This window comes from Argentina anserina, chromosome 2 (assembly GCF_933775445.1).
Source record: "Argentina anserina chromosome 2, drPotAnse1.1, whole genome shotgun sequence".
Lineage (NCBI taxonomy): Eukaryota > Viridiplantae > Streptophyta > Magnoliopsida > Rosales > Rosaceae > Argentina > Argentina anserina.
The window spans coordinates 551,662-567,699 of record NC_065873.1 but is presented as its reverse complement, the minus strand read 5'-3'; the positions used below and the strand labels follow the sequence as shown (position 1 = coordinate 567,699).

Here is a 16,038-nt window from a genome sequence, read left to right as displayed (position 1 = left end):
CATGAATCGTGGCATTATGCAATTTCCAAATTGATGCTTGTTCTCTAGAGGAATAAATGCATCATCGAGTAGTTGTAAAATTGCATCATATAAAATCTTCCCCATGTATTACATCCGCAAAAGGATATGTACAAGTGTGTAACATATAAAATCTCATCCCAAATGGCTATAACACGTTTCAAAGACACTAAATGACTGGAGTCGATTTGTAGAGTTTTCGTTGTCAAAATAGATTGACATAGATCGAGAACGTTCTCAAAATATAGCAAGCATCGCTAACTTCATAAATGTCGGACGAAAGACAAAAGATACGTTTGATGATCAATTAACGACACTATTAGCTTTGGTAGAGAAGAAGAACAAGATGTTTAACCATCCATAATCTTTGGTAGAGAAGAAGAAAGACAAAACATTATCCAAATGAGGACTAATACCGACGCTTAACCATCCATAATCTTTGGTAGAGAAGAAGAAGAAGATGTTTCCCCATAGGAAGAAGGTAGTTGGCTCGTAAGTCGTAACTAACATTCCCGGTCCCATAAAACGACGCCGTATGGTTTAACACTGCCGTCGTCGTCGTCTCTTCTTTGTTCTCCTCCTTTTTCTCCGCAGCAACAAAATAGCCGATTCTTTCGTACTCCACTGTCCACTCCTTCACTCCGATTCAGTCATCGGCCGCCATTGAATGGCCAATTATGCCCTCATTCCAACCGGAGAAGATGAAGAAGTAGACCCTCCACTCCTCCCCTCCACTCCCAAGCCTCCACGTGTCGCCTCCCTCGACGTCTTCCGCGGCCTCTGCGTCTTCGTGAGCCTCTCTCTCTCTCTCTCTGACCTCCATTTCTGTTTCAGCTCTCGAATCCATAGCCTTTAAGCATCTAGTCGTTGACTTCATAGCCGTTACTGCTGAAGTGAATTTGAACTCTTCGGTTTTCAATTGTTGATTGAATTCTGGTGGTTGTTAATGATGCATTGCTTGGATTCCAGCTGATGATGGTGGTTGATTACGGCGGCTCGGTTATTCCGGCGATCGCTCACTCGCCGTGGACCGGTCTCCATTTGGCTGACTTTGTCATGCCGTTTTTCCTCTTCATTGCCGGAGTTTCTCTCGCTCTGGTCTGCAAGGTACTCATGGATTCAAATTTGACACCTTGTAAATTTTCGGCATTCGATTTTAGTACTATATGTGTTACGTGTTAGAATTTGTGTTATGAGGTCATGAAATTTGGAGCTTGGTTTCGATTGGCGATTGCAGAGAGTGACTAACAGAGTGGAAGCTACATGGAAAGCCGTGTTTCGTGCCCTTAAGCTTTTTCTCTTGGGTGTTCTTCTTCAAGGTAATGTGGTGTTTGTATTGAATGAATAAACAGATGAAGAAATACTATATATTTTCGGCAACTTAAGAAGCCGAGAGTGGACTCAGAAACTGGAGTGTGGCTTGATAAGGGAAAATGACATAACTTTGAACCTCTTCGAAACTATTTTTGTGTCCCATGTTCACTTAAATGCGGATGACTTTTTAATGTAGATCATCCTTGTGATCCTGAAGTTGAAAGCTGTTGTGTTTCTTTGGTTGATTGTGTGATGGAAGTAGTTCTGAAAAGACCAACTTTACATTGTCAATGCCATTTTCAGGTGGTTATTTTCATGGAGTGAATTCCTTGACTTATGGAGTTGACATTGAAAGGATACGGTGGTTTGGCATTTTGCAGGTGCATACTGTTTGATTGTATTATTTCAATTTCTATGTCATAAAAACTTAGTTCACAGTCATGATACCTTTTTTTTTACTGCGTGCTAATTTGTATCACATATAGTGTGTCACTTTCCTCTACCACTTTGGTTTCTTATGCAGAGGATAGCAATTGGTTATATTGTTGCCGCTTTATGCGAAATCTGGCTTTCACATCGGACATCGAGGGAACTCGGGTCTTTCAGGAGCTGTTACTGGCACTGGTATGGTTTAGAACTGTAACACTTTGGTGAATATGGGTATAAAGAAGAAATTCGTATGCGGTGTCAATTCTGTTTCATACTTTTCAGGTGTGTCATCTTTTTGTTATCAGCGATATACGCTGGGTTGCTGTATGGTTTGTATGTTCCAGATTGGGAATTCAAAGCATCAACACCTACCTCCTTGCCTTCCTCTAATGATAGTCATGTTTATGTGGTGCGACTATGCTTGGAACTTCTTTTCTTCTTTGTTTATGCTTATGCCTTCTGTGTCATTCGTGAACTTTGGAAATTAGCAAATGTTCTCATCATGTTATTTTCATTATCTAGTCCTTCATGATGATTTTTTTTTTGGAATAACCCTCATGATGATTTTTCTCCCTACATTCTCAAAACAAAATTGATGAATTTTTTCCCTAGCTTTCTATTAACGACTTGTCTAGTTTTGTCCTCGCAAATGTTTACATTTTTGAATCTTCAACGTTCTTTATTCCTGTAATCCATTTTCCCTTGCTTTCTCTAAACAGTTTGCATGGTTGAAGTAATTTTATGTGTGGACTGTGGACAACCTGCTTGTGCGGTGTATGTTATCTTCAGACCAAGATACCCATCTTTGAATACATTGTTTCATTGTTAAGTTTAATTTCCTATATTTTGTTTCTAATAAAAGTCATGAGCATGTGTCCTTGTCCACCTTTATTTAATAAGGTCTGTGTCCAGTATTCTGATTATAGTTCAATCCTCCCATTTCTGATGACTCTGTTATAGGTGAAGTGTTCTCTAAGAGGAGATCTTGGACCTGGTTGTAATTCGGCTGGGATGATTGATCGTTACATTGTGGGTGTTGATCATCTATATTCAAAACCCGTTTACAGGAACCTGAAGGTGATTACTTAGTAATTAGTATACACTGCTTGATTGTAATTGAATATATAGTGTTTAAAGAAAAAATCAAAAATATGACGGAGAAGGATGTGGTGAGGGTGCCTTACCCGGACTTCTATGTGCAGGAGTGCAATATGTCTACTGATGGTCGCATTCCAGAGAGTTCCCCTTCATGGTGTCACACTCCTTTTGATCCTGAAGGTATATTAAGGTGCCCAATCTAACCTTTCTTGTGTCCTACCTTATTCACAAGGGTCCTACTGTCCTAGGATGCTTTACTTCAGTTCATATTCTTTCATAAGTTGCATATATTTTCAAACAGACGATCTCCTCAGTGCTCAGTGATTGAGCATATGATTTGGAACTTAGGGTTGCCTTCTTTATCATTTACTTTTTGTTCAGTGATTGAGCATATAAATGAGTTGTAATTCATCCCAGCTATTATGAGTATTATCAGTCTACTGACATTCTTACTTTGCTTTCTTAGTACCCTAACAGCAGCAGTGGCTTGCATAATTGGACTCCAGTACGGTCACATTCTTGCACACATAGAGGTAATGACCTGTTTGCATTTATGGATTTCCTCAGTCACCAATGGAATATGTTGCAATTTTCTGGTGTTAATATATGAACATCAACATTGACAACAATTGTAAGAGGTGTTGAATTTTATTGTGTGGTTTGGTATCATATGGAGAGGTATCATTGATTTATAATTTATGAACTATCTTTATAAATCTAAACTCAATGCGAACTCTATCATATTGGTGATTTTCTTAGCCTTTTTGCTGTCACTTTACTGTTTCAGGACCACAAAGGGCGCCTAAATATTTGGTCCCTGGTCTCAGTTTCAATGTTTGTCCTTGGATTGTTTTTTGCATTCATAGGTATGCATTATGTAACTTCCAAAAATAATTCCTGAAGTTAGTGGATTCATTTCTTAGTATGTATATTTGTCATGAGGCAGCTCTGATGAAGACTAACTTTCTACACTTCCGTTGTCTGATTTTCAGGCATTCCTGTAAATAAATCTCTCTACACCATCAGTTATATGCTAATTACTTCTGCATCTGCGGGAATGACATTTTGCGCATTATATTTGCTGGTCAGTTTTAAGAGTTTACACTTGTCATTTGAAGTGATACCTATGCATCTCTTGCTTTCTCAATTTCACGAACCTTTCTGTCTCTGGTGACATACTGAAACTTGCAGGTTTTATGTTTGAGATCTGACATAATCTTCTTAGATTGAGATTCTAAGCTTGAGCTCGGGCTTAGACTCCTTCATTGATTTTAAGAATCAATCTATTCATGATGAATGGAATATAGACCAAAAAAGAAATTTAAGTGGCACACAATCATCTGTACGTGTTCTCATGTAGCTTGTAACTTAATGGACATTAATTTCTTAGACAAATGAGATGGTCATTGTTTTTTTTTTTCATGAAATAAAAAGATGGTCATTGTTTTAACTTCTTACAATTGAATTTGACCATCATGTTTGCAAATGTTTTCTTTGCATCCTTACTTCAGTTACTCGGTATCTTTTGAAGGGTACTTAATGGAAGTACCACAATGCTTTTTGTTGATTAGTATTCATGATAACAACCAAATTGATAACTGCCTGCATGTATTGCAGATAGATGTGTACCATTACCGGTGCATAACATTTGTGTTGGAGTGGATGGGCATACATTCTTTGAGTATTTTCATAATTGTAACTTCCAATATAGCTGTTATCGCGATTCAGGGATTCTACTGGACTGAGCCTGAGAATAATATTGTAAGTGTTGATCGATAGTTACTCTTTTAACATAAACTACACATTTCTTCTGACACTTCTTGTTTGCAAACAGGTTAACTGGATCATAACACCTTTTGTGCACAAGTGAATTGTTTCTCTAGTGTTCGAGGATGCATAAGAATCCTTTGGTCATTTGTCCTTGATACTAAAGCATTGATGGATACTTCATGATTGTCGTTACATCATCTCATGCATGCTATGCTAGAGATCTGAATTGGAGTCCAATTTCTTCCTATCATCTATTTCTACATCCAAGTTTATTCTGCCATCGCTTGATCAAGCAACCAAAATTATTGTTTGACAATTCGGCCCTAGAAGTTCGTACATACATGATACATCTGACCGTGAAAGAATCTGTATATCAGTGCGTAAGTTTACCGGAAATTTTGTACCTGCGAATTTCATCTCTTGGTTAACTTCTGTAGCGAAGCTCACAGCCTCCCTTGAATCCTTGACCCTCGTTGATCATTATGTTTTTTTTCCAAACAGGGACTAATTATTTTTATTTATACTTGCAACTTTTATGTTGCACTTTTGGTCCATGCTCTATGTCGTTCCCTCACCTCTTATACTTGATAGAAATCATAGAATTGAGAACTGCAGAAGTGACCTAGTGATATTATTGCATTTGACCAAAATAATGTAACAGCAACCAAAAGAATTTCTTATGATCATCCTCGTTTTCCTTGTTGTCCTCGACATGCTTCTTAAGGTACTTGATGACTTTGGCGGCAAGGGTGACGCCGGTGACTTCAGGCAATGCAATGATGTTTTCGGCCTCATCTTTATTGTTTGAGATTGAAGAGCTACGGAATCATCTATGTCGAAAATTTCTCCGTCGGAGCAAGTCAGGGTTACCTGTTCGACATGATCCTGGGCTCGGGTGTTTCTTTTTCTTTTTCTTTTTCTTTTTCAAGCTTTTTGATACAGGTTTGAAGTATTATTAGTATGTAGTTATCCTAAGCTCGCCAAGAGTCGTGGAATTACGAGTCGTTAGTTCTCCTAAGCTAGTCATATTCGTAATTCCTTCCGTACTAAAGTTCCTCTAAAGAAAAAACAACTCTCAGATTATGATTAGAATCTCCTACAAAACTATGACGACGTTTAACTTTAATTGCAATTACTCTTAACATCATTGTAGTATATATGCAGAAAAATATTATTTGCGTTTAAAAGCCTATTACTTGGGTTTAATATGTGACCGGTTCGGCACCGAAAGGGTGCTTGACCAACACCATACCTGTGCCTTTTACTGGATGTTTCTGACTGAATACTATTATTTATGAAAGCTTAAGATTCATTCTTTGCTTCTAGCCTCAACGAACTGTTTGGTTCCTCATATTCATCATGATGCGATTTGCGATTGAAACCTTTAAGATAGTAATACTACCGGCTCAGCAATATTAAGTATGAAACAGAAACTAAAGAAGCAAAAGACATTAACCATTGATCAACAGATGGACAAGTTAATTTCAGTCGCAAAAGAATTGTAATATTTCCAGTTGTATGTCCACAACTCTTGTTTACATCAAAATGAGATCTGGCCGGTGTCTGCTTAAAAGAATCTTACTCATGAAAGCCGATTCATTCTTTGCTTCTAGCGTCAGGAGTTGCAGTTGTCGAGCCTCTGAGGTATTTAGGATTTTGTTTTATATGCAATGGACTTTAAAGAAGGAACGCAAATAGAACTTGGAATAAGGATCTTGGCCTTGCCCACTTGTCTGGAGGATGGAGGGGATCAATAGATGCAATTGCTCCTTGAGTGTGATCCCTTGGTCTTTCCTGCAGAAATTTAAATTAACAAAATCACACTCATGTTCTCCCCCCCAAAATTTACCTCCGACGCACCTTATATATAATTGCACCATAGTTCTTGGGATAACTAAATGGAGTACGTGGAGTTGATAACAAGATTTCACCAACTAAAATGTTGCAGTGACTCACATGGGAGAAGCTAATCCCTTTTATAGGATCCAATAGATGCATATGAGTATCAAAGTGTCAAGTGTGCTAGATTTTATATGATAGGGTTTGTCTTACCTCTACAGCATCCTTGAGAGGACCCCAACATTCAATTCTGTTGTACTTCTTCAAACTAGAATGAAAATAAACCCGAACTAAAGCATCAAGTAGCTCTGGATGCTCTCTGAAGAGTGGTGAGTCTCCATGTAACACAGCTTTCAGTACCTGCAGGGGTCATATTATTGATTCAGTCACCAGCATGTCCTTAAGAATCTGAGGTGATTTAGTGAGTATACTTACCAGAGGCATTTCTTTTGAAAATATGTGATATCTGAACTCCGCTGCCAGGTCTAGCAAGAGATTGGGACCGCTCACATAGCAATGGATATGCAGACACATTTCACCATTCACCCTTTTCCACTCTGCAACAACATCATCCTTGTTGTACCATCCTTTTAACTGCATTGGTAGTTCTTAGCACAATAAGCATCATATCAAGTTTTTCGAAACCATGTGGGAAACAAATATACAGCACGCAGACCTGTTCAAGGTTGATGACATTGGAGATTGTTAAGGTCAAGTTAGCTGTGAAGTCACAATGAGATAGGATGTAAGTTCTTGGGATGATCCCAACATAGTTGTTCATCTCTTCTCCCATAAACTCGACCTTTAGCTTTGAAGCGTCGAATTTTGCTGGACCCAAAAGACCAACAGCCTGCCAATTTGAGAACAACACATCAGCAATGAGTCAATGACACTTGATGAAACTCCAGTCTTTAATTTATCAAATTGAAGTGATAACAATGGGGCATTTGAGGTACTTCAACTAGCAAGCAATCCCTATATCTGGAAACTAAACGCACTCACAGTAGTTTACAAGATAGAAGGCTGAAGCATAGCTGCCCTTATATTTCTTTCCCTAAATAAACAAACGCCTATCAAATTTACAAAACGTAATTCAGACCTATGTCACAAACTGGAGGAATTACAATCCAGCAATTTACCACAGAAGAGATCACATCATATATCTCAAGTAATGAAGACAAAGGTACAAACTTTAGCTTCTAAAGGGAATGCCCTTCATAGATAATGCTTCATATAACTCAGATATGGCGATGCATTTATAGAGAATAACCAGAAAGAGAGAGTTTGTTACCTCAGAAACAAAGGTACTGTAAGACTCTCTATTGTGGCTGATGGCAGATAGCAAAACAGAATTGGGTTTTTTTGATGAAGCAATAACAAGATTGCTGGTCTTGTTGGTGTTGGAGCTCATCAATGGTGATGGTGGAAATGGATGATAAGCACAATGACAGGCCATGGAAGATGCATAACCCTGTTTTGAAGCTCTTCATTTTTCACAGAAAGCAAACATCTTTTCTCTCTTTGGTTTGAGTAAGAGAGAAATCAGAGAGAGAAAAGGAGTGGAAGCAGAATATGTGGAGGAATGTAGTTCATAGCTCTTGTCATGTGGACTGTGAGACTCTAGTTCACAACACCCCAAAGCTCCAAAATCTCTGTCAAGAGGCACTTGCCACCACACAAATTTTTTTTGAAAAAAATGAATTTGGCTCATTTTCTATTTTTCAGAATAGTGAGAATTAGTACTGGGGATTGGTCATGAAGTCCAAGTTTGCAACACATCATCATCAGCTTGGAATTTTGATAACTTTGTGGATAATGTAATGTCATGGACTCATGGGTGCCACAAGTCTTACAATCGTACATGGCAGCCCAAAATAGAAACAAAAAATCAAGTGTCCAACTCAAGATGGATTATTGACCAAAAAAAACTCAAGATGGAAAATAGCCCATTTCTATTGTTGTCTTCAAAACCAGAAGAGAAAGATGGAAAAAAAAAAGAGAACAGAAGAAAGAGTTCGGGGAGACCTAAACAGGAGAATGTGGCTAACGGTTTGGACTTTGGTCAGATGGCGATAATGTAATGAAATCCAAGATTGGCTCCAACTTATGGGCTCATATGTTGTGCAACAATATACGACATACACACAGTTGCGTGTGATAATTGAAGGATGTCATAACATGCATGTAGGGATATGGGGGGTAATGTGTAGAGGAAAATATTGTATGCAGCAGCGCAAGATAAAATTTTCCTCAACTTATTAGTAAACTATGATTTAAAAAAAATAGTTCAGGCCTTTAATGTTCAATATATACTTAACATATATGTTTGCATGTTTTTTGTTTTTTGAGAATGTATATGTCTGAACGTTGTTTTACTTCAGGTTAATGAAATAATGAAGAAAGACTACCACTTGACAAGCTAGTCATGTAAGTCCAAGGAAATACATCTCTTTACGAGAGTTAATTAGCGGGTCAAGCTAATTCTAGATGTTAGTTGTTTTAAGTCGAATACCATTGGAGATACATCCATCCATTTCAAGTATCCATCCTAGATATTGTTGTCCTGTAAACAAACTTTCCTTCAGATGAAGCACTATCTTCTCCTGCTCGTCGGGGAATAGGTCGGACTTGGTCTCCAGAACCCTTCTACTACCTGATTGGCTGATTATATTCCTACATTGATATCTCAAAAATTGAGAGATTAGTAATTAGAAGGGGAGTCGTATTATTGGTCGATCATGATATAGAGACATTGATATATATATATATATATATATATATATATATATATATATATATATATATATATATATATATAGTCTCTATCCAGAGTAAAGCTTCACTCTGAAATTACAGAGTGAAGCTCTAATTTTGACACACTTTTCGGTTAATTTTTTTCACCATAAGCGATTCAATATTTAGGTATGGTATTCAAGATCATATCTACAAAATTTTATCTAATTCGGACATCATTAAGGTATTGAAATTAGATCAAATCAATGAGTGAATTAAAACTGTTCAACGTGAACCGTTCGTGTAAATCTCAATTTTGAAAGCTCAAACCATTGTCAAATTGGATGAAACTTTGTAGAGATGATCTTGAATAGTATACCTAAATATTGAATCGCTTATGGTGAAAAAATTTGACCGAAAAGTGTGTCAAACTCTGGATAGAGACTGTATATATATATATATATATACGGGGTTTTTCAGGTAAGGAGTTCCTTATCTTAGGTTAAGGTACATATTTTCATTTTTGACCAACTTTTCGATTGAGTTTTCACATCTCCACCGTCCAGTATCTAGGTTATAACGTATAAATCATTCCATCACCGTTAAAGTACTCATAATTTCGATTTTCTAATCAAAATATGAACGGTTCAGGTTCGGCAAATTCAATATGTCCATTGGTTTTGATTAGTTCGATACCTTAACGATCATGAAATCGGCTGCAATTTTGTGGAGATGATCTATACATTATAACCTAGATATTGGACGGTGGAGATGTGAAAACTCGATCGAAAAGTTGATAAAAATGAAAATCCGTACCTTAGCTTAAGGTATGGACCTCTGCACCTGAAAAGCTCTGTATATATATATATATATTTTTTTTTTTCCTTTTTATAAGTGGAAAATAAATTGACATATTATAAAAAAGAAAAATGAAAAGTATCTTACATATCTATATATGCCTAATTACATATCTTATATATATATATATATATATATATATATATATATTATATACAAATTTTCTCAAATAAGAAGGTCTGCATCAATAGTTTTGGTGCAGATTTCTATTTTTAAACTACTTTTTGGTCGAATTTCTTCATCTCTACCGTCTAATATCTAGATAATATTGTATAAATCATCTCTGCAAAATTTCATCCAATTTGGTGATCGTTAAGACCCTTAAAATCGAAAAACAAATGGACGAGCTGAATTCTGTCAAACATGAACTGGTCATGTTTTTAACATAAAAACGCAAATTTAAAGGCCTTACGATCATCAAATTGTCTGACATTTTGCAGAGATGATCTACACAATATTATTTAGATACTAGATAGTGGAGATGCGGAAATTCAATCGAAAAGTTGTACAAAGATATAAATCTGCACCGAAACAGTGGTGCAGACCTCTACAGCCAAGAAGGACTATATATATATATATATATATATATATATAAGTTATTGACCAAAAAAATAAAAAAGTAAGCAATTGAAGTCATCCTAGGGATATTTGATGTAATTAGGAAACTTATCCTATTGCTTGAAGGCAATATCCACCAATATTATAACCTAACATTTGAAATTAGTCAAATTACGTAACAAAACTGTGCATAAATACTCATCATAATTCATAAAATTGGTCATAGATATCAAGTTGTTAATGTACGATTTGCCGATGTCTTTTAAGTTGATTGGCGTTTACCTTCGTATATCATCTTGCGTTTCAATTACTGATCGATATATATTTGGCTGGTTAAGCTTTCCCGTGTAAACTTCTCTAACGCCTCGAACTCAACAGAAACTCTATGGAAAGGGTCTTTGTTGCGTTTGATCATATCAAATTGGTTGGTTTCTAACTCAACATGTTCATTTTGGATATCATTTGCTGATTTTTGGCTTGTTGAGCTTTTCCCTTCTGAGTTCTTCACACTGATAGAGTGATAGGTGGATGTCCGCCTAATCTAATCATCCCTTTGATCAAGAGATAGTTCATGTGAGAGAAGTCGTGCACCATCCCAAGTAAGTTGGTCAGCTCCCTACGTACATTAAGCATCCATGTCATATAAGACACAATATCATCCAAATTAGCAGGTGTTCTAATCAAGCTAGGTCATCAATGATTTTGAACTTGAGCTTATTTAAGGCATTAATGTTCACTGACACCACCGTGTGATAGTCATGTGTACCGTTAATTTGAGCCCACCGTTAGTTGGTCAATGGTTAGTCAACAAGAATTATAAAAGACAAAAAGAAACTCGAGTCAGTAAACATATAAATTTACCACAAGAAGTTAGCAGTTCTGCAAATGCAGAACTTGAATCTCTCTCGTCTCTCGTATATTCATCATGATCAACTTATCAAGACATCAACTGTATAAATTTCACCCAAAAACATATCCTATTTCCCATCAATCACCCATTTCCCCTCACCCATCACCCAGATCACTAACCCACTATTAGAGTCATACCCCAAAAAAAGAATTCAATATCATCTTCTGGGTACATCCACCCCAAATCAGCCTCAAAATCACCGTCCAAAATTGTCAGGCCAAGCTCTCCGTCATCCCCTCCGCTGCTGCCATTGTCATCAAGGCCTCAAGATGTCGTTCAAGGCAGTGGGGCCTTGGCACTATTCGAGGCACATCAAGAGGTTACTAGGTCTGTCGTCTTAGTTCTCCATGGAGCAGTTGAGAGAGAGAGAGAGAGAGAGAGAGAGAGAGAGAGAGAGAGAGAGAGATTTATCAGAATTTACCCACTAATGAATTCAATTTACCAAGTTTGACTGAATTCTTTTTATTTAATTAGGTTTAACAGAGTTAATCTCAAGGATAGTGTCATTTATCAACTAAATTAATGAGTGATCTTGATTGGTTGGTAATGCACGTTGCACGCAACGGCGCGGTGGACTACCACTCCGCACTACCCATTTCCTGGCGATCCCGTCTGTGCCGGTCGGAGCTATATCAGCGATCCACGACGGTCGAAATCTGTAAAATTCAAGTTTCTAGACAGATTCCGACAATTTTACTATTCCAGCCGCCGTGGGTCCCCAATAGAGCTTCGGCCAGTATAGACGGGACCGCCGGGAGAGAGTGCGGCTGTCGTGATCTACTCTGCCATTGCAGCCTACCGTTACCGAAAACGCCGAATCTGTACAGTTCGTACGGTATAGACGTATGAAAATCCTCCTCTATATATATATATATATATATGTATGTATGTACCGGCTGAGATGAAACAATCAGGATGCTTAAGAAAAGTTACTGCTGTGTCTGCAACCAAGATGCATGTAGGGGGAAATAATGTAGTCACCAGAATATCTAAAAAGTGATTTAATAACATTACTTACACAAAAAATAATACTACATCTCTTATTTCCCCTACGAAGCCAGTAAGATATCACAGGGAATATAAGTAACAATTAACTGTATTGTTGAGGTTAGTGTACCTGTCAAAATTTTGTTTGCACCTTTATAGGTAGAAGTATTTGCAGTAGTTTCAGCAATCTAATCGATCGATTAAGATCCCTGTGGAGCGCTCGTCCAGCATTCGATAATTAAATTGACCTTCAGGATTCACGAGGGAATACAAGGAGATGAAATCAACTGACGGCAATTGAAACAACTACACTTATGTACGTTTAAAATTAACCCAACTGAAACTTGGTGTCATATATATTGAAGGCATGCATGCATCATTCTTACTAACGGTCGATCAAGTTGGGTAACAAACACTAACAAAGTTAGTTTATATATACACTGTGTTATAGAAACTAGATACCAATTGGCTCAGATAGTTCTCCTTGCCTTGCCACTAGCTACTTGTCCAAGTTTTAGTTGAAGAATATTCGTGCCCTATACATTTTATTATTTGTAGTTAAATTCTCCTGCGTAACCAGTGTTTACAATGGAGATCGAAGAAACAATAGCGAGAGGTCTCGAAATGTGCAGGGGTACATGGTAGTCAGGTAGAGAGGAGAGGAGACTATGCATGTGTTGGATGAGACTTGGATTAATGGAGTGAGAGGATTCTTTTGGGTAGGCATGTAAGTGTGTGAGTGATATATGAGTATGCAATTACAGATAGATGGAATGCATGAGCAGGTTCCTTGATGTTAAGCGCGACAACGTACAGTACGTAGATGGATCATGGAATCTTGCCCAAAAAATGTGAGCTATCGTAAGGAATATCGAGCAGTATTAGTTGGCTTGGCGCTTATACCAATCCAACCAATGCTCCAAAGAAGGGTCAATCAAAATCTGGGGCGGGTCAGTAGCAGTACTGAACCTATGGAGTTATGAAGAGCAATCCGCACAATATGGAGAGCACAGGAAGCGAAACACAGTATATATGCTGATATAGGATATACAGATAGCCCCGCAGTCTCGACCACCGTAAACATCATACTCCACATTTGCGCTGCCCTGTACCGCATAGCCGACTCCTCATCCTAAACCCTAAAACCAGCTACTTAATTTATCTCGCTTTCTCAACCTCCGTTATTATTCATTCATACTATATTCAAGGACCAAAATGTTCAGAATTCAGAATAAATTCATGTGCAAATTTCATGTGCTTTAAATTCATCAAGAAACCACATCGATCGAGCTCTAAGGGAATCAGACCTCACAGCTTACGATCATCGTCAACTCGATCATTTGTCAATTGTTTATTTGATGTAAAATGTTGGAGCAAGGGTCTTGATTGATTATCTTGAAGATAAGAAGGGAGGAAAGTTAGAACGTAACAATGACTTACGAACAACTCATGTAGAATAAAATAATGACGAGCCTGGGTAACTTACTCTGAATGGCCCTGTCCTAGAACTCTAGAAGAGGATGCATGCCTAGCTGTTTGCGTGACGGTTAAATTGTTATGACCGATCAAAATCACGATTACAAACAAACAAAGTATATATAACAGTATAATTGAATCAAAACAAACAACAACCAATAACAACAACGAAATCAAAAATTAACAATACTAACTTGATTCAGATAGAGGCCTGCTTTGCAGTGACCTAAGACAGAAATTCGTCCCAACTTGTGCTGCAGTTTCGGACGTCTATCTTGAGGATACAACTATCTGGTACAAGTTCTTACACAAGAACTTGTCCCTGGCGAATTTACTTTGTTTCAGAGAAATCGATTTGGGGAGGAAGAAGAAGAGATGAACGTCTGATGGAAAACAACGACACAATGTCGTCTTTATATAAAGACAAATCCGAACAGGTAAAATTGTTCAAAAAGTTGTAACTGTTGGTAACAGTTATTACCTTTGGTTTTATCCGAAAATAATAATAAGATTATTAATTTAAAAAGGGAAAATTTTGGTAACTATACATGAACTATGGACCACTATTAATATCAGTACACCAAGTTCTAAAACATAAATTTTGGTACATTAAGTTCCAAGCTACACCCAACTCTCATACATTACGTGATATCTACCGTTAAATTTGTGAAATCTGTTATAATTTGGAGGGTAATTTAGTCTCTTCATATTTGAATTTTGAGCACTCACCACCCACCTCTCTTCTGGTCTTTCTCTCTCCGCCAACCCCCAATTCCCCATACCAAGTTTTGATGGTAACCCAGTCTCCCCATATTCTAGCATCCTAGAAACCTCATGGGACAATCCACTAAAATGACAAAACACACTAAGCTAGAATTGAACAAGGTCCAAACCCAGAACCACCACGACTTTGAGCAATCCAAGAACTTTATGAATCAAACAGATCATCTGAAATAAAATTCAGGTGTCAAAAATCACCTACGCGCCGATCTCGAGTCCCTCCGCCAATTTAGAACCCATACTTCTCGTCCTCAGCGACGGTGTGTACCGATCGTCGGAGGCCATTACCAGTAGAGAGGGTGAGTGAGGTGTAGAAAGAGATAGTAATCATTAGCCCAAATTGCAGAATTCACAATCAGAATTGAGACTTGATGTCCTAGATGGGTGTGGTTGCATTGGGTGCTAAAGAAACTGATGATGATTAGGTCAAAGGAAAGGTGGAGTAGGCTGAGACGGATAAAGCAGCGTCAAGGAAGAAGAGGATAAACCAGTGTAATTTTTGAGGCCGATGCGCCTGGGGCGGTGGTTGTGAGCAATTTAGCAAACGAAAGGCTAGGGGTTTAAGGAAGGGGAGAGAGAGAGAGAGAGAGAGAGAGAGAGAGAGAGAGAGAGAGAGAGAGAGAGAGAGAGAGAGAGAGAGAGTATTAGCTCTAGACCGTTTTACCCCTAAAACTATGATTCTTGTCCTACAAACTAACGGCGTCAGAGACATCGTGTACATATATTAAGTCAGAGCTCATATTTGATGTACAAAAATTGCAGGTTTGAAACTTGTTGTACTGATATTAGTAGGGGGCTGAACTTCATGTATTTTTACCAAAAATTTTCCATTTAAAAATTATAATCAGATTTAATTTCCAGAGCCCAAAGAGCCCCAATGCCAATCTATGACTTTATATAAATATATACCATTTTCTATTAGAAATCCAATAGAAAGCCCATCAAGCCCACTCTAGGCTATTCCACTCATTCACTTGCTCACATGGGTGTTTGTTTATAAACAACTAAGCAAATAACTTTTCTTCAATGTGGGATTGTATCCCACACTAAGTTCCAACATAAATAATATCCTCTTTTACTTGGATGGTGTTTTGCCTGCTACATGCATGAAAGCTCGAACAAGGAGATTGCATGTACAGTACCTAGAAGCAGCTGAGCAACAACGCCAGTTGCAAATACATAAAACCATATATGCCTCGCAAAAACAAACAGCTTAAAAGCAAATATCAAAATCTATGTATATGAGCTTTTATTTCTAGCTCCGCACA

The 16,038-nt window shown here is 37.7% G+C and overlaps 2 protein-coding genes across 4 annotated transcripts; one reads left to right on the top strand and one right to left on the bottom strand.

The window, feature by feature from the left end:
• Nucleotides 1–612: 612 nt before the first annotated feature.
• On the top strand, nucleotides 613–5,191 carry LOC126783060 (uncharacterized). 3 transcript variants are annotated; one of them, XR_007670835.1, is made up of 13 exons: nucleotides 613–808; nucleotides 988–1,125; nucleotides 1,256–1,337; nucleotides 1,636–1,712; nucleotides 1,856–1,956; nucleotides 2,044–2,170; nucleotides 2,722–2,838; nucleotides 2,964–3,049; nucleotides 3,326–3,392; nucleotides 3,647–3,725; nucleotides 3,852–3,943; nucleotides 4,481–4,620; nucleotides 4,694–5,191. XR_007670835.1 is itself a non-coding variant. In XM_050508442.1 (13 exons), the coding sequence occupies exons 1-13, from the start codon at nucleotides 686–688 to the stop codon at nucleotides 4,727–4,729; spliced, it is 1,269 nt and encodes a 422-aa protein (XP_050364399.1). In that variant the 5' UTR covers nucleotides 613–685; the 3' UTR covers nucleotides 4,730–5,191. The 3 variants fall into 3 exon arrangements, 1 of the variants encoding a protein (XP_050364399.1); XR_007670834.1 differs by lacking the exon at nucleotides 4,694–5,191 and adding an exon at nucleotides 4,051–4,201 and having other exon boundaries at nucleotides 4,477–4,611; XM_050508442.1 differs by having other exon boundaries at nucleotides 4,477–4,620.
• Nucleotides 5,192–6,216: 1,025 nt separating this feature from the next.
• Nucleotides 6,217–8,022, bottom strand: LOC126784633 (magnesium dechelatase SGRL, chloroplastic). The gene is made up of 5 exons (XM_050510111.1): nucleotides 7,760–8,022; nucleotides 7,145–7,318; nucleotides 6,904–7,062; nucleotides 6,682–6,828; nucleotides 6,217–6,423 (listed from the first exon to the last, which is right to left on the bottom strand). Exons 1-5 carry the CDS (start codon nucleotides 7,922–7,924, stop codon nucleotides 6,307–6,309), a joined length of 762 nt encoding a protein of 253 aa, XP_050366068.1. The 5' UTR covers nucleotides 7,925–8,022; the 3' UTR covers nucleotides 6,217–6,306.
• Between the last annotated feature and the right edge of the window lie 8,016 nt (nucleotides 8,023–16,038).